Source organism: Pezoporus wallicus, unplaced genomic scaffold (assembly GCF_028554395.1).
Source record: "Pezoporus wallicus isolate ANWC-B61680 ecotype Strahan unplaced genomic scaffold, APGP_CSIRO_Pwel_v1 contig_4131, whole genome shotgun sequence".
Classification (NCBI taxonomy): Eukaryota; Metazoa; Chordata; class Aves; order Psittaciformes; family Psittacidae; genus Pezoporus; species Pezoporus wallicus.
Window position 1 is genome coordinate 5,522,888 of NW_026641950.1, and position 26,021 is coordinate 5,548,908.

Here is a 26,021-nt window from a genome sequence, read left to right on the forward strand (position 1 = left end):
GTTCTGTGGGGACTGAAAGGTTCAGCTTGCTCCTGACTCTTTTATGGAGTCAGACCCTAGGAAATTGCAAACTTTTAGTGCAAAGTCTCATCTGCTGGGGGGAGAGTGAATCATACCCTTAGGAAACAAGAAGTGGAAAGAAGGACTTCAAATTTTCAGCAACCAGTGATTCTATAAGAACATGATGCATGTTACCCTAAAAAATTGTCCCAGAGGTGAATCAATGCCACCATAGCTTGCACCATTTCCTTACATTGCTGTTTGTCTTCTTTTCTGCATGAGTCACTTGAGTTGTGATCCCTGGTTTACATGCTTCTAAAATCTTGTGCAATGTTGTCATGACTGTGCAGTGGCTAGAAGTGGTTAGCTTTATGTGTTTTCTGCATTAGGTTTATATAAAATAAGATATCTGTATTATGGATAAATAAATGACTTAAACGCCAGGATGACTGGTCTAACAGAGTAGGTTTGTAAAAGGTGGTGGCATGGGGAAAGGTAGGTTGAACCCTGGCTTTGGTGTGGTAGCCAGTCATTCGTTAGTTTTTAATAGGCCTTTTTTCATTTCACTCTCTTACCAGTGAATGATAAAGAAAGAGACGACACTGCCATTGTACACATGAACTGATGTGGTTTTACTGCATTTGACCACGTACTTATAAGAAATATGCTGGTACAGAGTAGACACAGGTCTTATCTCTGCTGCCACTCCTTTCATAAAAGAATGATCTTTACATCAACAGCTTTCCATCCTTTTCTTGGTAACGTTGCAGTCCTGCCTTTTGCTCTTGGTCCAAATGCAGAGATTAAAAACACTCAGTTGGTGCAAACGGTGGGTTGATACAACACACAGAATGGGGTGTAGATGTGCTTCACACAACAGAGAGCAGAATTGAAGGGGAAAATGTTGCTTGGAGGCAAGACGCCTCTTTAATTGATTATGGCAAGGAAAATCAAATACCATATCTGCTTTTCTCCTGGAGTATATTGAGACTGATCATAACTAACATCTGTTCATGTTAAGCAAATACTTGTCATGATTTAAACTTCTGTTTGCATACAACTCTGAGTAGTGCATCTTAAGTCATACATATTCATATAGAATGAAGAATGCATAATGTTTGCATAAAAAGATAAGCTGTATGACTGTATATGAAGACAACGAGTACAATTCTCACAGCACTGTCATTGGTTAATTTTAAAATATCCAAGCATTATTTAAAAAACAGTAAGCTGAACTTAAAACTACACTACAAAATGATTGTATAACTGAACCAATGCTGACTTGTTTTCCTCAATACTAATTGATTTTAAAGTTTCCCTTTTTTCTCTAACACTTTTTGTTAATTAGTTGTTATTTTGACCTCCAGTAACATGATCAGACTTCTTCTGCCTCTGGGCAATTGAGTTATGCTCTGATCTTGAGTTCTAAGGGAGATGTTCAATTTTATTTTCTTCCACAGTTGAATAAACAGTACCATGTATACTATCTCTTGTGTTAGAATAGTGTTGTCTTCACATAAGACTCAAATAATGGCATTAGTCATTCATTTCCTTGTACACATACACCCTATTGCGTGTTGACAGGTTTATAAGGATGCAGTGGCAGCCGTGGGTGCTGGGAACCTCCTAGACGACAGCCTTTGAATCCTTGCAGTCCTGAGCAATGGTGCCTGAGTTAGTCTGTTTATTGTCTGCTTTCTCTCCCAGATGCTTGACTTGTCTGAAAGATTAATACATTAACAAGAGTGGTAAGGTCCAGGGTTGCACATCTTTAAGACATGTTTATTACCAGATGGCACATGAGATGCAAAGGTCACTGTGGAAGGTAACATTTTAAAGTGAAACAACAATATTTATGTTCAAATGCTATGCTGATGAGATCATATGGAAAAATGTTTCTGATTAAATTAGTTTATAAATAGCCACAATATATCTATTGAAAATTCCAAATGCCACTTCTAGCCTTCTTTCTTTTAATCTATTACTTCTTAATTTGTTTAGTAACAGGCTAGCAACTGGAAAAAAAAATCCATACTGGACAGACAATCTCACTTTCTTAAATAATTGAAAAGCCAGTGTGAAACTTGGTTCTATTGTCTACTACTTAAAGCCAATATTCCATATAAGAATTTTTTAAGACCTGAAAGTAATTTTAACTTTTAAATTCTCTGGGGTAAAGCTCATCTTGCACCCATAAGGACTTACTTGCAGATAGCTACCCCTATTTACAGGCAATATGATGTGATAAAACACATTTGACAAAAATCATGTTATGCTGATTACTCAAAATCCTTACAATGAAAAGAAAATCTTTTTCTTTCAGATTTCCATAGGAGGATGCAGTGTCTCATAGCTCATTAGTAAACATTATCAGTAACGCTAAACCTGAAATCTTGTTTATCCTCTCAAATTGTCATAAACTACATAAATTCCAGAGGAAATAGTTCTGAACAGGTTTAAAAGGTCAGCTAAGCTCTTAATTAGCATTCCTTATCTACCATGCCACACAGGCATTAAAATGCAGAGGATTAAATGGTACTTACTTTTCATGCGATCCATTTTCAACTTTCATAGCCCCTTCCACTGGATCCAGTCCTTGTTCTGAAAACTGTTTCAAGGCACTTAACGCTGCCTAAAATAAAAATGAGTTGTCAAAAACCCCACTGACACAACTGTATTAACGCCAAGTGAAGGTGTGTATTTTGATATCCTGTATTTAAATAATTTCCTGTATATTGAAGCCAGTTAGATTACAGAGCTAGTGGGGTGGGTACTTAACATAAATCTGTGTTCATGTGTGGCTTTGAGGATATCTCCTTTTTCCTGGGTATATGAGTAACTTACATTTGTGTTAATGCAAGCTTCATCACCTACATGAAGAATAAGATATACTTTTAGGATTCTTGCCTCTCTGACCTGTCAAGACTCTCCAGCTTCCCCACATGCTTTCCTAGAGCTCACACTTTCCAGAGCTCCTATGGACAAACTCTTGTCTTGTACATGATTGCAGAAGGTGTGAGCAATGGGAAGAGGGTCAGCAGGAAACTACTGGCAGTCCAAGACTGGATCTCAAATGCAGCAGACTAATGTCTTATGCATAGGTAGTGAAGTGTGCTAAACAGGATAAGCTAATATGGGATGATTATGAAGTATCAGCAATAGAAGAATGATCAATTTTCAGCTAACATTTTTCTTCACAAGTGCATTCTTTATTGACCAGATTCTCTCTCATCTTTGTGAGTCCTGCTTTAGGACTCAAAATTGTTCTCTCCCTCCCAACCACTTTGATAAAAAGAAAAAAAAATTATTATTTTTTTGTAATTAATTTAGCGAAAGTTGAGTATGAAACCCTCAGACACCATGTGGCTGACTTTGAAAACACACCCAGCACAATAAAACAGTTGAGGTCAGCTCTGTCTTGAAGGTGAAATGTCAAGCACAACTGAAAAGAGGATTTTTCTCTTTAATCATTCTCACCTAGATGCATTCAGTACTAACCCGGGGGAAAAGAGGTAACTTTTCACTGGCACCTCAAGTAATATCTCAAACACTGGAACTGACTGCAGGCCCTATGGAACTGCTCTTGACACAGAGGCTACAGCTGCTGTTTAGAAAATTGGAAGTTGCTTTCTTCTTAATTGTTGGGACAGAAAGAATGCATGTCTCTATCTTCACTTCCCTTACCTCTTGGAGAGCAGGGAATCTGTCCAGAACAGGAGCTGCCATTGTAACGAAGTACAAGATTTGCTTTTGTACTAATTCTTTGTCTGGCTTCTTTCAACAGCTCCTTCCCTTGAAAGGTGTGTTTATACAACTTAAATATTATTAGACAATGTGTATTTTGGTGAGATGAATAACAGTGCAAAAATTGCTAGGCTGCCCTGAAATAAAAGACCAATTGTCCTAGATTTCTCTATAGTAATAACTAGCTGCTAAGACTGCAAAAAGTATTCTCACCGTTAATGTGTGAAGGTGGAATCATTCTAGTTCTTGAAGTGAATTTTTTTTTTTCCCTAGCAAACAAATCAAAAGCTAAACCTTTCATAAAGTGTCTTGGTAAACATCAGATTATCAGTGTTACTTGCCCATCTACTCTATCTTTACCATGTGTTTTGGGCCTCCTGTATTTGACAGCTAACATGCTCCATACTTTCTTGTTTTTCCCATCTGTTGACATAATTTTCCCCTTCATCTTAAAATCTCTGCTGCCTGCATCTTTCTTTTTATTCTTTTATTATGTTATGGGTAAGGACTGAGTCTCAAATTCACCTCAATAACAGCTTCTCCTATCTTTCGCTTTTATCACCTGTTCAGTACCCCAGTGAATGAATCCTCCCTTTCCTCATTTCTTCTGGTTTTCTTGGCATTTTGATATATTTGCATTTTTTATGAGACAGGTCTTTCTCTACCACCTCATATTGTCTCTTGTAGCTTTAGACATTCATTCTCAGCTCTCTTATAAGCTCTAACCATCCTCTCCCTTTCCATCCTTGATCTTGACTGCACAGCAAAATCATTGTTTCTTAAACCCAAATAATTTCTCCCAGTGGCAACAAGCGTTTTCATCCACTGTCAACGTCTCTGTTTGTTCCAGTAACCTGGCACATTTCTTCATCCCAACTTCTCTTTTCTCTGCTTCTCCCTGGGGTCCTTTTCATCACAATGCCAGCACTACTTATGTGAGGAAGGGGAGCAGTTTGGGCTCCTATGCTTCCTTGCACAGGACTGCTTCTCTATTGTACTTTGGTTGGTCATGGGTTGGCAACTATGAGAGCGAGACAGTTCAGTGGGTAGGGACTGGCATACAGGAATCTTCTGTCTTCTTATGTCTATTTTTCCTGGTGCACATTAGCAAAACAGTCAGGATCTCTTTTCTTGTTATGTATGGTAATCCAAAAACCATTACCATTTAGCACTGCAAGGAAGCTGAGACATGTGCTTCTCCTACATAGTTTAACTACAATCTCATCTGTTTTTTAACACACCTTGTTTACTTTTTTCTATCCATCCTTAGCTTCCGGGTGTGATGTGTGAATTGTAAACTTGTTGTGGGAGAACTATTTGTTCAGGTTATTTGTTTGTACAGTGGCTTGGACAAAAAGGCCCTGATCATACTTGGTAAGAAGTAGAGCCAAGAAATGTTTAATTCAAGATTAGATCACAGGTTGATCATATGATACACAGAACAGCCTGATCTTGACCAGTGGTCACTGAAATCCCCACATTATCAAGAGATTAATTAGACCAACCCAAACTTCCTAATTCCCTTATAGAATTGCTCTGAATATGAATCCACCTGTTATTTAGTCCTATTTTACTCCTAGAACTGGCTATCACAAGGCATACCACATAAATTACAGAGAAGTTTTCAGGGTTGCTTTCCAGGAAAACTGCTTTGGAACTCCCTGGAGGACTATTAGCCACTATCCCAATAGAAACAGAGGGCATCTCTTTTCTTCTAACAGCAAGGGAAGTACCACGTTATAAAATAATGAACTCTGCTTATAAGCATGGATCGTTACTGTATGGGTGTCAAGGAAGTAAATATGGAACAGTTAGAGGAAACATATAAAACAAAGGTATGATTCAGGGTGTTTAATAATATGCATGTTTAATACCAACACAACATCCAAATTCTAAGCTTGTAACATGGCACAGTCTCATTTCTCCATGTCAACCTTTTTCAAGCCATGCTCTTCAAGCAGTCCTGTACCTGTATCCTTGCTCTAACAGAGGTGTCAGGGTGTTTGTGTGAGCACTGTTGAAAAGTCAGCCCTCTACAGCATCCCTCACTGCCAGATTTCTCACCTTTGATGCTCTAGAAGCTAATGATATCTTCAAAAGCTTATGGTTCTCACTACCAAGTCCCACTCCCCACATCTTCTGCCTCAGTCTCACATCTTTCCCAAGCCACTCCAGTGCACCCATTTTTCCCCTCCCTACTATCCATCCCAGAGCTCTGACTTCTTTTACAGCAGAGATGGTCACCTTTACTTCTTCACTTCAACTTCTCCCCCTATCCAGGCCCCTACATTTTTTTCCTGTTCTCCCACCCAGGACCCCCAGCTGCTCCCAGATCTAAACTTCCCTTCCCAAAGTCCTCCCAACTTCCTACATCCCACAGTCCCTCTTTATCTTCCAGTTTCCTAATGTGTTCCAGATTTATATGAGATCTAATTTCTTTTTCATGGAGCCATGTCTTTCTCTCCATAAGATACTTGTGGGGGAAGCCTAACTACTTATATCCCAACTTTTTCAACAACTTTTGACTTCTGGGAAAGTTTCTTTCCTTTTTAAAATGCTCATTTGTGGGATGTAACTGAAGGAAAGTAGAAAAATGGTAGACAGAGCCTTGCAGTGTCTTCAAAACTCCCCATTTTCTTTCTTCATAGCCTGCTTACATTTGGAAGGACCAGCAAAGCTGAGAGAAGCTGGTAAATTAGCGATACTTTGGATTTTAATAGGTGTCCTTAATGTTTCTCCTCCCCCCATTGTGCCCCTAGACAGACATGAAGATGCTGGATTCAGGAAGGAAGCTGGTAGCTGGGAGGCTGTGACCTGAATAGTCAGCAGAGTGTCACAGAGCCCAAGTAATCTTCAATGAAGAAGAGTTACAAGCAGACATAGGGCTAATTTAATCCATGATTCAATTCTATTAGTCCCAACAGATTTACACCACTTGGCTTAAATATAACTTGAGAATGGCAGATAACTTAGGTTAAATGAAAAGGAAAGAATGGAACATTTGACAGTGAATCTGGTGAACAATTTCCTCTTTTAAAGGCTCAACACTTCCTTCCGTTGATATTTTTCTTACAATAGAGCATCTGCACAGATACAGAGAAATTTTTCTCTCCCCCAGAAGATTTTACAACTGTTTTGTGAGTGAAGCCCCATAGGTTACAGAACAGATGTCCTTACACATTTCTTGTATCACTTGTTTTCTGTGTAGCTACAGCAGTGCCAAAAATATGATGCCAACAGGATGCACTGCACTGCTAGCTGTTTGTCTTGGCTGCCATTTCCATTATTAGTACGTGTGTGTATCAGGATAGGGATGGATGTTTCCAGTCATTTTTTAGCTTTCCTTAAGTCAATTGGCAATTAGTAAATAGCATTGAAACTTGTGAATATTCTTCCTGTTTCTCACTCTGGGGATTAAGTGTCTTACAATGACAATCTAGTAACATTAGATCATTCTTTTAGCAAGAACAGCATACAGGCACTACACTAGTCCATGTGCATTTAAGACCACATCCTCATGATAAAATGTTTGCAAATTTATTTTAGCACAGTATGTGGTTTGTGATTTTCCTCTTAAATCTATATTACGTTTCAGATTATTCCATGAAGCTGAAAATTGTAAAAGTTTGTTGTTCTCTATGGCCCTTCCAGTTGACTTTACCAAGGAGGTCTGAGACAATCTTAATAAACACACTGCTTGATACTGTTAGTTTATTGGTGATACTTTTCCTAACATCGGTTTTCTAAGTACATAAGAAAAGCATATTCAGCTTGGCCTTAATCGTGGTTCTGAAGATGTAAAACTACGTGCAGAAATAGTTCCTCTGCAAAACTGAATTAAGTCAGGGCCAGAGTAGGTCATGAAGGAGAAGATTTTACTGTCTGTAGTAGCTGGGTCTTAGTTCAAGGTTGAGTTTGCAAAGTCAAGCAGCTCATTGTGGCCACATGCCATATACATAACTAAGTCTCAGTCTTTAACTGCATGCATACAGAAATACACAAAGGGAACATATATATGATTGTATAGACTTACATATGTAAACACACACAAAGTAGCTCAAATTTGACTCCTTACCATGTCCATTTAATTCTCTTGGAATTACCAGGTTGGATACATACAAGCTAAACAAAACCCCACAGCTTCTATTGTAAAAGAATGTACTGTATTGCAAGCAATAACTTTTGCTAGTTTTCACCACTTTCTTCACAATGTGCCATTCTCCCCAGTTGATTAGATTTCATGTGAACCAATGTTAACATCTATTTAAAAATAAAATTCAGAAAGGCTTTTCACACTGCACAATGTAAACCTTAATTAAATGACTTAAAGCCCTTTCCTCAAGCAGTTTATGATATGCTTGAAAAACACAGGGTTATAATCTGATTAATTTATGTAGTTTACATGGAACTAGCATTTTCCAAACTGATTAATCTCTGCACAAAGGCATAGTCACCTGGTAGGGACTACAATTAAGGCTCCTGATTGCACCTGTCAAGAGAAGAGCTTGGAGGATAGAAGGACTCAACTATCTTCAAACAATGATGATTCACAGATGTAGTTTAGAACAAGTCCCATGTAGTAGTTAATGCTACCCTCAGGCAACTCATGCAGCCAGAATTTAAATGACACACAATCCATCTACAGCCTGACCTTGCCAGCTTTCTAGGGGTAATCCTACAGTAAGGATTAACTGTCCTTGAACAATTTTTCCAATATATTAAGCAGAGCTTCTATCAACAACAGCATGCGTGTTACCTTCTTCCACCTAGCTTTATCAGACCTCTGTGCTCATTCCTACATGCCTCTCAATATTCAAAGTGAATGGAGTAAAAGACACTACTCAACATGGAATTTTATTTCTGTAGGTTTTCATCTTCAACAATCTACTTAAGAGACTGAGTTAACTGTCGGAAGAGTCAAGTAGGCATAGCTTATTTTCACATGTGAACCAACACACTAGAATCTGACTGCCATTTTTGGTATTACACAACAATTCTGCAATCCCAGTGATGTGGGGACTGAGGTGAAGTAATATCTGCAAGCTTTTGGAAGTGTAGAGTCTAGGCATACGGGTATTTGACTCTGCAGTGAAATGTTTGGGAAGCAGAGTTAAAACCTTTCACCCTCCTCTCTTTGGAGACACTGTAATGACATTGCTTCAGTGGATCAGATGGGGTTTTGAGAAACCCCGGTCTATAGGGGGTTAGAACTAGATGTTCTTTAAGGTCCTTTTCAACCCAAACCATTCTACGATTCTATGAGTGGCAAATTGTTCCTCAAAGCCTAAAACAGATCTGCATGATCATCTGGGGTGAGCCAGTTCTATTGCTTTAATGGTGATACAAGATTTTTTAGTCGTAAAGAGAGAAAACCATGCTGAAAAGCACCTAATTTTCAAAATAATTAAAAGGTATGGTTTTGCATGAAGAGTATTTCATAAATAATACTGAATGTCAAACTGAATGAATTTAACGCTAATGCAAGAGATCAATCCAGCATGGAGAGGTTAGTCTAGTTGCCAAGTTTAGGTTGTGTTCTTACTTGTGGGTGGAATAAGAGACGAAAGCATTGCTAAAAGACGGGACTCTGACCATACAGGACTGTACTTAAACCTGTTGCGTTCTCAGAATCCTCCTACTTCATGTATTCCCAACTGTGAGGAGCAACATTTTCAAGTGCTACCAAAATGCGGGCTTTTGCCTCCATGACTATCTATGCTGGAAACCAGTAAATTGGCACTTCTTCATGAACATCGCAAAAGAGCTTTCAGGTTCGGTGCCAATACCTATTGAAGTGTGTCTGCATCCTTTAATGGTGATGTGAAGTGTGAAAGTTTGGCCCCAGTATCAGCAGTAAAATCCTAACCAAGCCTCTTTTGTCAGATATTTTCAGCATCTTTTCAGGGTATATTCTTCAATTCTGGTCTTAAAAATCTGGAAGTTCTTTTAAAGAAAATTTATTTCTAAACTCAAAACTTCTTTCTCTTTTTCAATTGTTACAATTGAAAGAACAAAGACAAAAAGAATCATGCATCATCACAGCTTACTTATGAACATGAAGAAAAACATTTTTAAATTCAATTTCCAAGTGTTTACACTATGTTTATATACACATATATACATCAGATTTTCACCAGACAGCATTTAATCTTAAATTAATCTTGTTTCTAATTTTACATCCTCAGACAAAAGCTGCTTAAACATTGACTTTCAGAAGGAGGTACACATCTACATAGTATAGGTTCTTTCAATAATTAGAGATTTCCAAATGAGATAATTTAGATGGCAAATTATTGCATGGGTAAGTAGAGGTTTAAGTCACACAATTGTGACAACACGCAAGCATGGCTGAGAAGCTGCAGCCAAACATTATAGGAGAATTTAAGAAACGTGGCTTTAGACCTAAAACTGAAAACAGGAGAATGTATATCCTCAGGCAAAATCCTACACCAGCATGGAAGAAAGGCCGTGAATCACTGTCTCTTTCATCACTGATGGCTGGAAAGTATCCTTGTCAGCTGTGTTCTCAGAACAATATAGGGTTTTTAATTATTTATTTATACGCATTTCTACACATCACTGCCATAGATTTGCAAGTCCATTGTCATTAACCATATTGCAGAAGACTTTAACCTCTGGATTTTTAATAAATGGATTGAGGTTCTTGGCTATGTAAGAGTTCATGTTGACTTTAAAAATATGCTGCAATAGACAATCCTCTCCATCTGTCTGACCTCCACAGTTCCATTCTGTTTTTAAAATCACTACTACAGCCATCACTTTATAGCTAGCAGTACATAAATGAGTTGAAGACAATATCATTCCCCACCAGGGAATGGACTCTGACCAATATTAGCAGTGTAGATGTAGCCAGAACTCTTTTAATAAAACGTATGAGCTCTAGATTGAGTTGTATTTAAATAAGATACAAGCATTTTTTCTTCTAATTGGTTTTCTTAGGTAACTGCTCATGTAGAGTGGTTCAAAAAATTGTTATGAATTCTCAAAGATCCACACCAAATTAGTATACAACAAAGTTCAAACTATCAAGTATTACACAATGCTTACCCCACATGACTACACTTCCACTTAGTGAACTGAACTTGTAAAACATGCTTACAAGTTTTGGGGCTTTTTTTGCAAATACCTTTTTCTCCATGAGGCAAAATGGCACTAAAGACCAGAGGTTGTTTTATTATTCCTAATTTTAAAGAGAAGGAAACTGAAGTGAAGAAGAGAGTGCATAAGCACATAAAGGGCTAGCCCAAGGTCAGGCAATAAAAGTAAGAGTCAGTTTTACTAGCCTGCATGCATTTTATCATAGCCCAAGATAGAGAGAGTCTAAAACAAAAAAAGCTAAGCACTTTATGTGACACAGTGGGGAAAAGACTCCCTTTTAGGAAAAGAGGACAGGTGAGAGCTTCTAACAAATTTGTTTTGCTGAAATACTCTAATGAGTATTTTTCTCCCCCAATATTTTACAAAAATGCTTTTTTTTTTTTGTTACAGCTCAACATGTTTCTGTTTCTAACGACCCTACACTTTGCTTTAGACATGGAACTAATTTCTGAAATATCAGATTCCTTGGTTTTAGCAATTTTAAAATGAAAGAATGTTTGTTCTCTCATACCAAGACCAGTACCTTAGGTTTTAAGTGTGTATCAGTCTAAACATGACTAGAAACTTTGGTTTGAAGACAAAAAACGTAGAGTACGCCTAATGTAAACGACTGTCCATTGGCTTCTTCAAGGAGCACATTATATAGCTGGAACAATGGGGAAGCTTAAGGCTGTAGATTCCTTCATAACAACATCTGTAATGAAGCCCATGTACTAAATTGTATTGTATCTGCTCCCGTGTAACTCTACTCCTGTGGCCTGTCTATCGGCATTCAGAGGAGGATACTTCTACCCTCAGAGCCCTAAAACCAATCACCCCTCTTCATTCAGCAAGTCTCATTTTACAAGCATGCATGTACGTCCAACAAAGTTCCAAATCTAGATTGACAGCTAAAAGCATTATATCTAGCATATATGGTATGTAATTAGTAATTTGAGTGTTTCCAAAAGGCAAAAGTTTTGATTCTGATCTCAGGGTATTTTTACACTGCATTAACTGGTATTTTTCTCCTAATTGAAGTTGATTTAAGTGAGATCAGAGTCAGGCCCAAGAGCTACAGGCTGAACTTCTCATCTGAAGTAGTTTGTAATGTAAGTTTGCCCTTGCTAACTGTTGATGGCTTGTCCTCATCCTATTTTAACCTACAACCATCAGCTCCTTTAATGGAAGTGTCTATAAAGATCTTCTCTAAAATATGCTTTTCCAGCACACTTAATGTCTTTTAATGTCTTTCCAATTAAATCCAGATGTGAAAAGCTTAAGGAACAGTTCTCAGGACTGAAAAAGATGACATAAATCTTGCAGCTGACAGAGATCCCACTGAGCTCAGTTGGGGAAACTCACAGAGGACTTCTTGTGGGCCAGAAAAGCTGCTGGGTATAAAGACAGATGTGTATACTCCTATTAAAAAAAATTAAATAAAAACTGACTCCTACAATGAGGTATCCACAGCTATCTGGGACATTACTAACTTAATTCCTCAATGTGCTGAGCACATCCTCTGTGGTACAGATTTCCCTCATCTTTTTGGGAAGTTTATCAGAGTTGAAGGGGGTCACATCTGTTCAGGAAAGAGCCCTTCACCTTTCAGGATTGCATCTTTTAAACCAGTGCAGGGGCTGATTCTGGAAAACACTGTCTGTCTTGGTCTCATGCTGCTATCAACAGGCAGATAATGTACTCAGCAAAGCGAGGCACTGAATTTCTGCCCTCTCTCCTTTGCCTCCTCTGTAATCAGGTTAGCAGATTCAATTGTGGTTTCATTACAGAAAAGTCCCCAAATGTGCTATTAATTATAAATTCTTACCAATCTGATGGGAAACTGGGCATTCCTAGTAGCTGACTACCACTGCTGGGCAAGTGCTGTTTGTGCAGCTGTCAATTTGGGGCTTATTTTGCTGTAATCACTTGTGTATTCTCAGGACTTTTTTATTTTTTATTTTAACAACAGGAGATCATCTTATTTTGCCCCTCCCATACTGTAAATGTGCGCTCAGCTCAAGCCACATCTTTCAGAGGGACAGAAAATAACCCACGCAGAGCTTGTATTAAAGGTCTCTAGAAAAAGTGCCCCGTGCACACAGCTTTAATACTTTCCTACCCTCCTGCTACTTACGCAATTTTTTTTCAAATTGGTGAATTTTCCAGACAGATCAATGACTTTCAAGAGCTAAATCCTTATGAGACACCAGAAAGAAAAAAAGGGAACATGTTCCAAGACAGAAGAAAACCTCATTTCTAACTGAAGATTAAGATTGAGTCCATGTTCATCAGTGACAGGGACTTCAGTAGAGACAGTCTGGATAGTATTACTTAATTGCATTGCATTTTTCTAATTCCCAGAGACAGGTTTTAGCACAGTTTGGTGTCATGAGTTTCTGTATGGAAACATGAAACTAGGTACCTGAATTAAAGGATGATCTTACATCATCCAGTACAATAAGTGATCAAATAGGGGATCTGGACAATAGTGCAGATGTAACACTGAAAGTGGTAGGCTCTTAAACATGCACACGAGCTCCTGAAGATAAAATTCCTCCGGTTCTCAATTTTCCACAATGGCCAGCACTTTTCAAATTATTACTCCTGCAGGCCTGAAGGCTGCATCTGACTCCCACCAAAATCAGTGCTTCATGACCATCACTCAGGAGACACGAGGAATGCCCTTCCCTTGGAATGAGCCGCTGCCTCCATGAGGATCCCACTCTTGGCTAGCTCAGGGAATGAGCTCAAATCTCCTGTGCTTTGCTGCCAGGGACCACCAGGCCAGCTCTGATTTATAGCTTTTTCTTTGCAGTTTTATGATACAAGAATGTTCACTTGTAATTACAACAGCATTTTGTTGGCTCCCTGCCTTCACTTGGGTATTCACAACACCATATCCTTCATTCCAGCCTTTTTATGTCAAGGCCCCAAATTTGAGAAGAGAAGTACATCAGAAGTATTATGAAGATGCTGCAGATCTTGCTACTCCTCAAAGAGGGGACGTGTTCATATTTGCTGGGGGGACATGTGACCAGCTGGGTAGGGCACTGAACTAGGAATCAGGAAGACAGCTAATCAAAATTCTTTCTCAGAAAAACACAAAATCAGCAAACAAATCTTTTTATGAGAATATGTCAGTTTTGAGGAAAGGTTTTCTAGGTCCAGGATAGGTTCTCCAGTCAAAATATCACAGACTGGGCTTGACTATGTTTGGCATGGCACATTTGTGTACTTGCTGGTTTTACAGTGTGAAAAAAAATTCAAGAGGTTAGACTAGCTCATTTCAAAGTGAATGAAAATACTTGAACATGATGGGGCTTTGTGGGATAAAAAATCTGTTTCATTCAGAAGACAGTGACTCTGCCACTAATCTGCTATGTGACCTTGGAGAACCATTTAGCTCATCATTTTCCAGGCGTATATTTAGCTAATATGATATTATCAGGCAGTATATTTCCATCATTTCTGGTGTAAATTAGATTTTCTAACTTTTTGTGGAAGTAGTATACTTCTTCAGAGGAAATTCCAGGTATTTTAGATACCATTTAACAGTTAACTGCCAAACAATTTCCAAGTCTTTTAGACACAGAATAGTTCTGTGCTAGCTTAATTTATAGAGCCATATATGTCCCATTTAAAGTGGCTGTGATTAAGAAGAAACAATAAGCTTAGATTTTTCTACTAAATGAGAAAAGTTTAAAGCCAATAAAGTATCTAGGATTTTAGCTGGAGATTAAATAAAGGGCACATTTGTTCCTGGTCACTGAATTTTTAACCTGGATCTGTTGCTCCTGCTGTTAATCTTCTATACATTCTTTATTAGCTTATAGCATCCAGCAACCCCAGCTCTGAGTGTTTGGAATTAGAGTTGAACTGCAAGATAACATTACTTTTTGGGGAGAGCTAGTGTATGGCAGCTGCCACATATTCTGACAGGAGGTGGCAGCCAAAGAAGTTGATTTTTTAAGAGGACTTCTTCCACAGACCTATTATAATTTTAGATTGGATGTATAAATTCCAACTTACAGTTGGGATCTGAGGATACTGACAATACCTGAGAAACCTGGAAGATGCCGCTGAATCTGGTGGATAAAATGCAAGCTGTACTTTGCCTAGTCCCTTAGTACAGTAAAGACATTGAGCCTTATGCTTGGACTCAGCTTCTTATCTCAGGTATGAGAATACCCTCCAAGTGCCCCAAAATTAGCCTTTATTATGCAACAAGAAGAAAAAAATCCTGGTTTTCTAGCAAAAAATGGAAGCTATACTATCTCTGTCCCCCCATTCCTTTCCATGTTTCTATGCATATTGTTAATAAAATATATTTTTCAAATAGAGTATTTTAACCTGCCTTTCTGTAATACAGGAGCTGTATCGTGACCTCATTGTTTCTCCTTTTACCTCAAAATCCTGTGAGAGTATTTTGGTATTTCCTAAAGGTGAAATAAAAAACTAATCTGCTTTCAGTGACTCATCGCTCTAGTGATTGAGTTAAACGACAGCATTGCAGAAAACTCTTGTAATGCATATTTTTTTCCCCTGCCTAGTCCAGTGCTGCTATTTCACATACAATTTCAACCATTTCTTTAGCAAATGCATCTTGAGGTGAAGGATTAGCCTTCACCTAAAATCAGTAGCAGTTACCTTCCTGTTAATTTTGTTAAGTGGCAGATATACTTTTTATTGGATGATTTTATATTTTATATTTTATACTGCTTGCAGCTCCCCTTTTCAGTGGAAAGGCCAAATCTACCCCCAGATTCAGCTTCTACTGACATTTGCTTGTTGATTTAAGTAGGAACTGGCTGTGCACACCTGGATTTGCTCTACAGCCATTAACTCCTACTTCTGGCTGTTCCTGCAACACAGGTAGAAAGATGAGTACTAACAATGTGGGATGGATCATGTACTTTCAGTCATCTCCATGAATGGTGTCATACAGGCTTCTGTGGTAAGAACAGGGTACACCGAGCAGTACGTAGCTCAAAAAGTGCTTCAAGAGAGACATTAACAAGCAGGAACTAGATTTCCTTAAGAACTCTGACTTCTTAAATTCAGGAACCTCTCCAACTGGCAGCTCAGCAATGCAGATGAGATACTCCTTGACTCTGATTAACTGAGCTCTGTAACTATGGACCTGCTTTTCCTCCATTTACAGTTACAGTCAAAAATATAGATATATGTCCAACAGCTTTACTGAACAGCTGGCTTTTAGTCTGGAAGATCTGCTCACAGCTATTTTATCATTTCATCCTAGCCTCTAATATTAAAATCCATTAACCACAGCTGTCAAAAAGAGCTTATTCAAAATCTTGCTAGTGACAAAATAACCTGTCAGGGTTAGACTCAATAAAGAATTCAGGTGCTTACGAATTAGGCACTGTAAAATAGAAAATAGCATATCCTTGGAATAAAATCAAAAAGGTCTAAAGTTAAGCGCTCAGTTTCTTTATTTGGTGTTAAGAGGAGAGCCAGGTTTCTCTGAAGAACAACCCAAGAAAGCTACATGCTGAGTATGCATCTACCTGTAGGTAATGAGGTACTCCAAGCCCAGAGGTGAACTCCTGCTCCCTTGAGTTCAGCTGCAAAGCCAGGATCACACGCAGAGGACATGGCAGCTTGGTCAGCTAGTGTCTGCAGATACACAGACCTCTCCCCAAGACAGCTGGCTCTTACAGCTCTTTGACAGGCCTGAGCAGAGCTCATTGTTTTCACTGAGAAGGTGAACACCAGTAAAGTGGATGGAGGTGAGATTCCCCTTTTTGTCAGTGACACGGGTGTGGAAACACTTGCCCAGCGTACAAGAGTTACAAATTTTACTTTTCTTAGCTTAAGGTCAACAAATCACACATCCTACATCCCAGGTGACAGTCTAACCTTCAGGTCAGTGACAGGGAAGATTCAGATACTGCAGAAGACATAACATTCATGGGTGAAAGAAGAGTCCAAGGAAGAACCTGACTCCATAGGATAATCATAACTAGAGATACTGAGTTATCCCAAGGATCACCCCTATGCTCCCTAGATAATTTCTGTCCTTTATCTAATTGATACTTTAACATTAAATTCAGAATCACAGAATCATAGAATAGTTAGGGTTGGAAAGGACATTAAGATCATCTAGTTCCAACCCCCCTGCCATGGGCAGGGACACCTCACACTAAACCATGTCACTTTTATGATGAAGTGATGAAAGCAGGAACTGCAATCCAGTACTCTGTTTTTTGGTGGCTACTTCAGCTGGTAGGATGCAGTAATACTCCTCATGATTTCTCTGTGTAATCCTGAGTATATTAAGTTTTTGTTATACAGTGGCTCTGGTTATCTGAAAAGGTAGATAAATAGCTGTACTTGCATTTAGACAGTCTCCTGTGACAGGACATTACAAATACCTTAAGGCTGTGGAAGGAACAGAGTCTGACTTCATGTTTCCTGAGTAGGTCTATGTTACTGTGTAAAACACAGAAACCACTAGCAACTGCTCCAACCACAGCTAAGAATAAATCCTTCAGGATGTTGTTATAGCTAATATTTTTCCATATGAGGCATGGTAATCAATATACATTTCTATCTTAATAAAAGATTTTATTAAGAAAAATAATAATAATCCTTAACTACTCAAGCTCTCTTTATGCAAATGATTCCAATAAGCCTGCTCATGTATGCAAACCCTATGTGAGGGCTTCCAGGATCATGCTACAAACAATTTTACTCTGCCATTATAGAGTAAAATTGAGTTTCTTAGAATCAACACACTCACAATAAAAGCAGAAATACTTAAATGGCAGTAGAGACTAAAAGATTATGCCCAGTCTGTTATCTCTAAGTATTTAATACTTTTAGCTGCCACATAAACAATACAATCATAGCATAAAGGAAATACTAGCTTTTTAAGGCTGCTACAAGAAGCAGAGAAAATACATTCATAAGCATGAGTATTATACAGTAATATGCTTCAAGTACAAATAAGATCTAACAGAAACCATGCTTGAGATAACTGTCATGCTATCAAGTTACAATAAAGAAAAGGAGAGGAGATCAGACTTATTCTTTCCTTCACAATGAAATCAGTATAAACAAATCATATAATGTTTGGACAGCAAACGCCTGAAACAAAGAAACCTAGAAAATCTCTTAAAACCACCCACAGACTCCGCATGCTGGTCTGTGATTATACAACTGGAGAAGATCATCCAAACTGCGATGTAAACCAACGTCAGTCTGCAAAGGATAGTACTACAATGGTTCTAACAAAAAATAAAGCAAGTCCCTGGAACAGCCATCAGTAACGGAATACTTTCATGTTTATCTAACCATTTTCCCTATAAATGAGGAATACTTTTTTAAAAAACTGAGAAAAAGAAGACAACTTAATCCCCATATTGAGGATAGTAACTTTCTTGTGTGTCTTTACTAAACTGCAACACACATCCAGCTAAACAAAAATGACCCTGACACCAACAAAAAAAGAGGCTTTCTAAGTCACCCCAGTGCCTATTGCATTTTGACATGCTCCTCTATGAAACCCATTTTGTTCTCGTTCTTTTATACATGGGAATATTCACCCTCATTTTTGGCAAGATAGCTGCAAACAACATATCCCTTTCTCCTGTGGACTACACTCAAAAAGAGAAGATCAAATGCTGAAAACCTTTCAGTTTTGTCAGGAAAATACAGTGTTTCTGTAGACCACATATCTACCTCAGAACTGAAGTTTTTCTCCTTGCCTGGCAGCCAAAAGCAAATTATTTTAGATCTGAAAAAAATGAAGTAAAATAAAGTGCCTGTCTAGAAGAGATGTGAAAGAGCATGGTCAGTTCTCTGTCTATAGATATCACCTTGGTAGAATAAAGCTCTGTGTACTTCTTAGGTGAAGCTTCATGAGACACAAAGCAGGGGACTAACCCAGTTGCCCTGAAGGTGGAGTCTATGATCTACTAATTTTTGGTCTGTTTCTACTCAATTTATGATTCTAAATGGCTGAAAAATACTTTACTCAAATAAGAAGTTAATGACACGATACAAGCATGCTCCCTATTGCCAGTGCTGTGACAAGCAGTGGCGTTTCTTTCTTTCTAGCTATAGAGGAATTTGATCATTTGAACATGTATTTAGTAAGAAACTCACTTCATTAAAATCAACCACACCTGCAAATTCATTAATAATTTATATTTCTCTAACATTAATCTCATTTGCGTATTTAAGCCACAATTGACTGAACTGTAACTTGTTATCAAAAATGGGTATTAATCATAGAAAAGAAAACAAAAGAAGCACTAGTGAACTGACAAAGCTGGTTAGTTTACTCCAGTAAGGGTGCAATAATTAACAATACAGTGAATGAATATCAATCATTCAAATGCAGTAAAAAAACCCTCTCTATATAAGCAAAAGAAATGAAGAATGGTAGCTGACAAAAACTCAACAATCTTGGAGAAAAAATCTAATCACTATTACACTTACCAGACTGTGTGAAAGAACACTTTATTAAGAAGATGGCCCCATAAAATTGTACTAAAATGAATAAACTGTCATTCCTAAGAAAATATCTTCTTCAGCGTTCACACAAAGTTTGTTCCCTCATTAGCCATATATACTACTTATATTTCTATATTGCCAAAGTTTGATCTTTTCTAGGTCTTATTTATAGTATTGTGCCTGGCTAAAGCTGGGCTGCCAACATCAGTGTTACCAGCAGCTGAACACTAAGTTAATAATGCAGTTTACATGAACGGTAGTACTTTTCAGGAAACATAATAAAAAAGGTTTCTAGCTGCTCTTTGTGATCACTGGCTCTCCTGTGTTTTAACTGTTGCCATGGTTTCATGAAAGCTGGTCATATATGAAAAGCTGAAGTAAAGTAATTTTACCTAATATTTTGATATGATTTTAAACATGCAATTTCAACTTTTAACTGAATATAAATTATTATGAATCCTAAAAGAAAAACAGAAAAAAAAAATTTAAAATTGCATGTTCAAAATGTAATTCCCACTCATCACTGGGGTAGGGGTAGGAAGGAGTTTTTAATAAATGGTTCAGAATTGTGCTCTGGTATTTTTGTATCGCAGTTACAAGTTCACAATATACATATACACTACATATTCTAATAAACAGCATGCTTACTTTGCTAATAATTTCTAAAAAGAGCAAACCCCTCCTTATAACAGCTGAAATGGCCCAGATGTCACAAAAGCAGAATGCCTTTGCTATGCCAGGGAGGGGCAAGCCTTCCCTTCATGCAGGCACATGGACGTCTGAGCCAGCACCAGCCCTTCACAAGCACATCGTGCCCAATGGGGTTTGGCAATGGGAGAGGGCAGGAGCACGTGCAGAACTGGTTCAGTGGAATTAAAGGTGGAATTAATTTATTTGTTGATGTACAGATTGCAAAGGAGTTTCAGACATGGTTTGCTGAGCAGAAAACAGCAGCTCCAGCCCCACGCCTCAGTCTCCTTGTAGCACCACAGTTCAACTGCCCAGTTTCTCTGATTTGTCAACAGAATCAAGCACTAGCCTTGAGAAATTGACTCCATAAAGAATATGATGTGTACATGCCAATTAACAACTTACCAAGTAGTCAGAGTTGATTGTTTCTGTTGAACAGCAAAGTTTGGCAGGCAGAAGAGCTGCTGGCACTGTTTGGCTTGTGGGAAGATAACATTTTTTATTGTTGTCTCTGCAACAGCTCTTAATACACTGTTAGACTGTTAGACTATAAAAGAGCAAGCTATAAAAAGCACTGATTTCTCCTGGAAAATACAAAACTTCTTCCTTGTAAAGCACTGTGGAAGGTCCCACCTGGCAGTGCTAGAAACTCCAGCCCTCTACTTTCCCAGCGAAGTGACAGCACAGAGCTCCTCAGTTCCTCACAACATTATTACTCTCTGTCCTTCATTCATGTTTCTCACCAGCTCCCCTCAGCAGTGAAAAATCAGTCATCACATCCATTTCCTTGTTGAGTTGTTTCAATCTGAGGTTGCATTGGCTAACAGGGTGGATGCTGTCTCTGGGCACCAAAGAGCTAAGCATGAGGTCTAATCAAAATGGAAGAAACAGGTTTTTGCCTCTAACATCCCATAACAAAAAAAAAAGGGTAACCAAAGGGTGAGGTGATGTTTGAGATCAGACAGAAACTGATCTATGATCTTCATCATGCAAATGAAGGACTCAGTCATGCAGTTTTCTCTTTGGAGAATGCTACCAGGTAGAAGTAACTTGACAGCTGTGCTCTCATAATAGCCAGTTTGGATTCCTGTACTCTTTTCAGTCCTGTGCATTGTTTTATTACTTTGTATTTAGATGGCAAAAACTCCATGACCTGCACTACACATCATTAAATCTACTAAATCTACCAACACACCTGTATCTCCTAAATCTGCCAACACAGAAGCTTACTCAGCCAGTGGAATTATTTGATGTGATCACTCACTACAAAGTGGGTTGAAAGCACAAACTTCTCTCAAGCCCACCACTGCAGAAACAACTGTAGCATTTTACTGAAGTGGGCAGGACACAAGTGAGTAAAGGCAATTTGCAGCTCACTTGAAAAATAAGTTATTTTTGAACAAAGTTCCTTTGTTCAGTTTTAACACATTTCTTGACTTGTATTACCCACTTCTTCCTTTCCCATTCCCAAGGAAGTTTCCATTAATCATCCCTCTAATGGAAACACTTGTGTCTGATCACTGAGGAGTGGACACAGGCATAGATTTGGGCATGCACTGAATAAGAAGCCCAAGGGAAGCCTAGCTGAAAAGTTTGGGAAAGCAAGGATGCCTTTTTAAAATAAACTTTGTAGAGGTCAGCAGGACAGCAAGGGGTCAGCACCAGGCAGCCATTGGGTGGATGGCACAGGAGAAAGACAACAACACTTGTCATTAATTATATCTGTTGGAATGCTACACATTTTCCCCCCCAAGTGGTAGTACTCCAGACATCCAAGCACAATCTCTCCCACGTCCTACTCGACCCCAGGCAGGGCACATGCCAAGAAGCTTTCATACACGAGAAGCCAAGAAGTAGCTCATACAAGTGGAGGTTAAAGAATTTAAATTGTCCCTCCACTTTGAAACATTTTCTCGCTAGTTTAAAGCCATCATCTCACAATTGTCATTTCTACCAGAGAAATACATATTCTCTTTGAGCTAAATATGGCTAGATTTCTGTGCCCAGCCTCAAGCTAACAGAACTCTGTCTTTGGAGTGGAATAACTACTGGGAACTGTGTTGAATGGAACAAGAACTCCACTCCTAAAATTAATCCTGCATGATTCTAATACCACATACCACTTACCTGGGTCTAGACGTATCCTTCTCCTATAAATATTTATATTCAAAATGTCTGCAAATGTCAGACTGCATCACTACAGAGAATGCTCTTGCATAACCTTGAACTATTCCTATTTCATAACCAGTTTCATAACCAGTAGTATCTTTTATTTTAGTAAAATCCCCAATAAATTGTTAATTGGAGAAGAAATGGCAGGCTAGTAATTCATGGATGGATTCATTCTCACTTAACCCTGAACTTGCCAAAGATGTAGTCAAAATTAATTGTCTATTGTGAGCAGCCAGGAGACAGGTATCTTTGGAGCATAATTTGTCCTATCCTAAATAAATAGGGGAGAGAATTAAACCTCTGAAAATGCTTCTTTTTGTGCTTTCATTATAGAGCAACCCATAAAACTAACCCAATGTAAAAGTGTTGTAGGTGTCTGAAAGGTACAAAAAATGTTTTAGTGACTACATAGTTTATAAGGAAACTTTGGAATTCCAACATAGTAGTTATAATGCATAGTAGTTGCAAATCATGGAACAATATTATCTGGCCATGTTGTGAAAATTTCTGCCCATTTCTGCACAGTTACCTGAGATGTCTTAAAATCAGCTTCTGGCATTCTTTAGTGTATATGGAACAAAACAGCAGAATCAGCTGGACAGGAGGAGAGTGGGGTGTTCCCTGTACACTGCAGAACCCTGTCTTGCACTAATGGAACTAGACAAAACTTAGCAAAATTGATCTGGATATACTAAGCCCTGCTAATGGGTTCTGAATATTAAGTGGGAAAGAAAAGAAAAACCTAGGCTGGGGTCACTGAAATACACTTCACTACTCTGTGCTTTAAGGAGAAATTCCCCTATGATGCAGGGAAACCCCCTACCCTAAATCCATCTCTTTTAGATTGCAGTAGTAAATAATGTATCTTTTTGTGGAAAACAAGTAGATCTGTAGAAAGACAGAATTCCACCAGTAGATAAAACAACAGACCGTGGCTGTGTTTTCATTTTTATGATGCATCCAACAGGGAATATTCAAACCGAGTGTTAATGTCTGCCAGTTCGAGATCCAAGATGGGCTTTGAACTTAGAGCTTCAGAGCCCAAGTTAAATCATCAAATTTTTTTGAGAGCTATTATTTAACTTCTCTTTAGTTTTCAAGCTTTCATACAGTCGTAAAACGTGGGCAAAAATATGCTCACTCTATAAACAGAAAAATACTGTGGAAGGAAACATATGCTGTGGTAAGACACAGTATCCACAGGAAAGTATTAATCATTTTATTACTGAAAAAAAGGGAAAGCTACCCAATGCTGAAAAAGTAGTAGCAGTGTAAAAGTAACTTGTTAGGTGGATAAAGAGCTCCAGAGTCTCCCCATGATGTTTGTCACTCAGAGGTCTGTTCTTCCATCCCAGCCTTGAACAAAAGAGCTATGAATGGAGACCAAGTTACACGTAAGAATTTTAAAAGCAACCCTTCCTGCCTTCCCCTCAGAAAACTACAGCAAACAAGAACAGTAATGAGCCTGGCTGTGTTGATTTAAACCATTTGCAAAATTGCAGTTCTCAGTTGTGCTTGTATTAACCAGAGACCGGATACTAGGCTTCCTCTCTTATTTTGAGAAATCCATCATAGCTAGAAATTGCTTCTACAGAAGATGGAGAGAAAGACTTAAAACGCAAGAATCCATTATTCAAAACTGCAATCAGAAGTGAAAAAAAGACCTCACCATATCATTAGATTCAAAGAGAATTACCCAGAATTTGTCAGCTTTCATCTGAGACCTCATTATGAAAGCAAGTTGGTACCATACCTGGGTACACTTTTTTCAGTTTAGGTGCTCTCCTTCTCTGGTGATGTGCATTTTCCTGGTCTGTGCTACTTGGACCAGCAATAAATGTTACAGGTTAGTGAGATTTCTGTTCCATAATTATAAACCACATACATTCATCAATTCATAAGCCAGAAGGGAATCTGAGTTGGTGTAGTCTGTCCTCCCTTATGTCCTATTATAATAATGCTGTCCCTGTGTGTTGACCAAAGAAATCCTATCCTGCTCCACAAAGTGTTAAAGACATCTAGGAGTCACTTTCCATGAATAAACATTTTTCTGCTTAGAACTTATTCTTTGTCATCTGAATTTGCATCCCTTCAAAATCTTGCTATTGGTTCTTATTATGTCCTGCTCAGATAGACTAAAGAGTCCCTTAGGCAACAACAATTTTTATTTTGTAAATACTTCGACAGACTCAAGTCAGCTCCCAGTTTTTTTCATTAAGACATTACACCAAACAAGCTTTCAAGTCTCCCAACGGAAGGGATTTTTCCCCACTTCCTCCAGAAAATACTTTTGTGGCTGTTTTCTGAATTTACCTCAGTGTTTCCATATCCCTTTAAAAATGCTGTTATCAGGACTAGATGAATTTTTCCAGCATCAGCTTGACCAATGCCATATACAAGGATACACCTTCTAACTCATAAATACTATTACCTGTGACATTCATGGTCAAGTAGTCCTATGGGAACTGTTATGCAGATGCCCATCTTATATGACCCCTGATCAGTTACTTACTTCTTGGCTAAAATTCTTTGTTCCATCAGTATGGCTTTGATCCCTTGCTCCTTGATGAATAATCGTGCAGTTAGCTGTGTCAGGATGTACTTTGTTGAATCAGCTGGGCTTACTATATTGTATTCTACAATTTACCACCATGGAACGCTCTGCTGGCCTTTATGCTATCAGCAAACATTACTAAGAGATGATTTTATGCTTACTTCCAGAGCTTTGAGGAACATACTGCATATAACCCAAAGCTGAAAACTGAAACTGTGTTTTATATATGCAAATAAAGTGTTTATTTCTGTATAGTGTAGAGAAAGAGCAATAGAGTTTATCATATACTGGAACAGATTTCTCAGGATAACTCAGGAAATGCTGAATATATAATAAAAATAAAAGAGCAGGTCACATTTTTTGTCCTAGTCTGAAGTTTCCTGTAAACCAATGATAGGCTTGAAATGGAAATATATATATATATATGTGCCAAGAAGACACTGCGGGTCAAGCTATATGATTTCTGTGCAGATTAGGTACATGAACCCTCATTTTTGAGTCTAGTACATGGCATGCTCAAAATCAATGGCCACCTCACACTTTGCAGATAGGCTTAAGGATACATTTGAGATCAAAGCCTTGAACTGTGTGTATTAACAGAGTTAATAAAGAAGAAAAGAAACAAAAAAAGCGATACCTAACTTTTTGTTACGATGTGAGAATAACGTTGAATATTGCCAGCAATATAAACTATCAAACATAAAGCCTGGAGCTTTCAGTACTATGCACCTTCTTAATGCAGAATACCCTATTCTGCTGAACTGAAATGTTTGAAGGCATCCAAAGAGTTCTTGCTTACTTGTGGTGGGTTGGCTCTGGGCGTCAGCTAAGCCCCCATCCATCTCCCTGCTCATTTTCCCCCCCGGCCCCAGAAAGATGGGGGAGAGAACTGGAATGGCAAAAATGAGAAAACTCATGGGTTGATAAAGTCAGTTTAATAAGTGAAGAAAAAAGAGGTAAATCCAAGCGATACAAAGGCACTCACCACTTCCCACCAGCAGACCAATGCTCAGTCACTCTGCAAGTGATGGCTACCTTGGAAAAACTCTTACCCCTCCCTCCCCCCCTTCTCCCCCATGCTTTATTGCTGAACATAATGTTATATGGCATGGAATATCTCCTTGGCCAGTTAGGGTCAGCTGCCTCAGCTGTGTCCCCTGACAACCTCCTGCCCACCACAGCCTGTTTGCCCTGGGGTAGAGTGAGAAACAGAAAACACCTTGATCGTGTGCTTGCGCTATTCATCAGTGACTTAAAGAGTGGTGTGTTATCAACACTG

General features: G+C 38.5%; 1 protein-coding gene across 4 annotated transcripts in view; it reads right to left on the reverse strand.

Moving 5' to 3' along the window:
• Positions 1-608: 608 nt before the first annotated feature.
• The window catches only part of STAU2 (staufen double-stranded RNA binding protein 2), a 143,864-nt gene continuing 118,451 nt past the window's right edge, over positions 609-26,021 (reverse strand). For all 4 annotated transcript variants that reach the window (XM_057426185.1, XM_057426182.1, XM_057426184.1 and 1 more), the window contains 2 exons: positions 2,544-2,632; positions 609-1,720 (listed from right to left, as the gene is read on the reverse strand). In XM_057426185.1, coding sequence (XP_057282168.1) covers positions 1,627-1,720; positions 2,544-2,632 — 183 coding nt within the window. In that variant the 3' untranslated portion in view covers positions 609-1,626. The remainder of the gene's footprint in view (positions 1,721-2,543; positions 2,633-26,021) is intronic.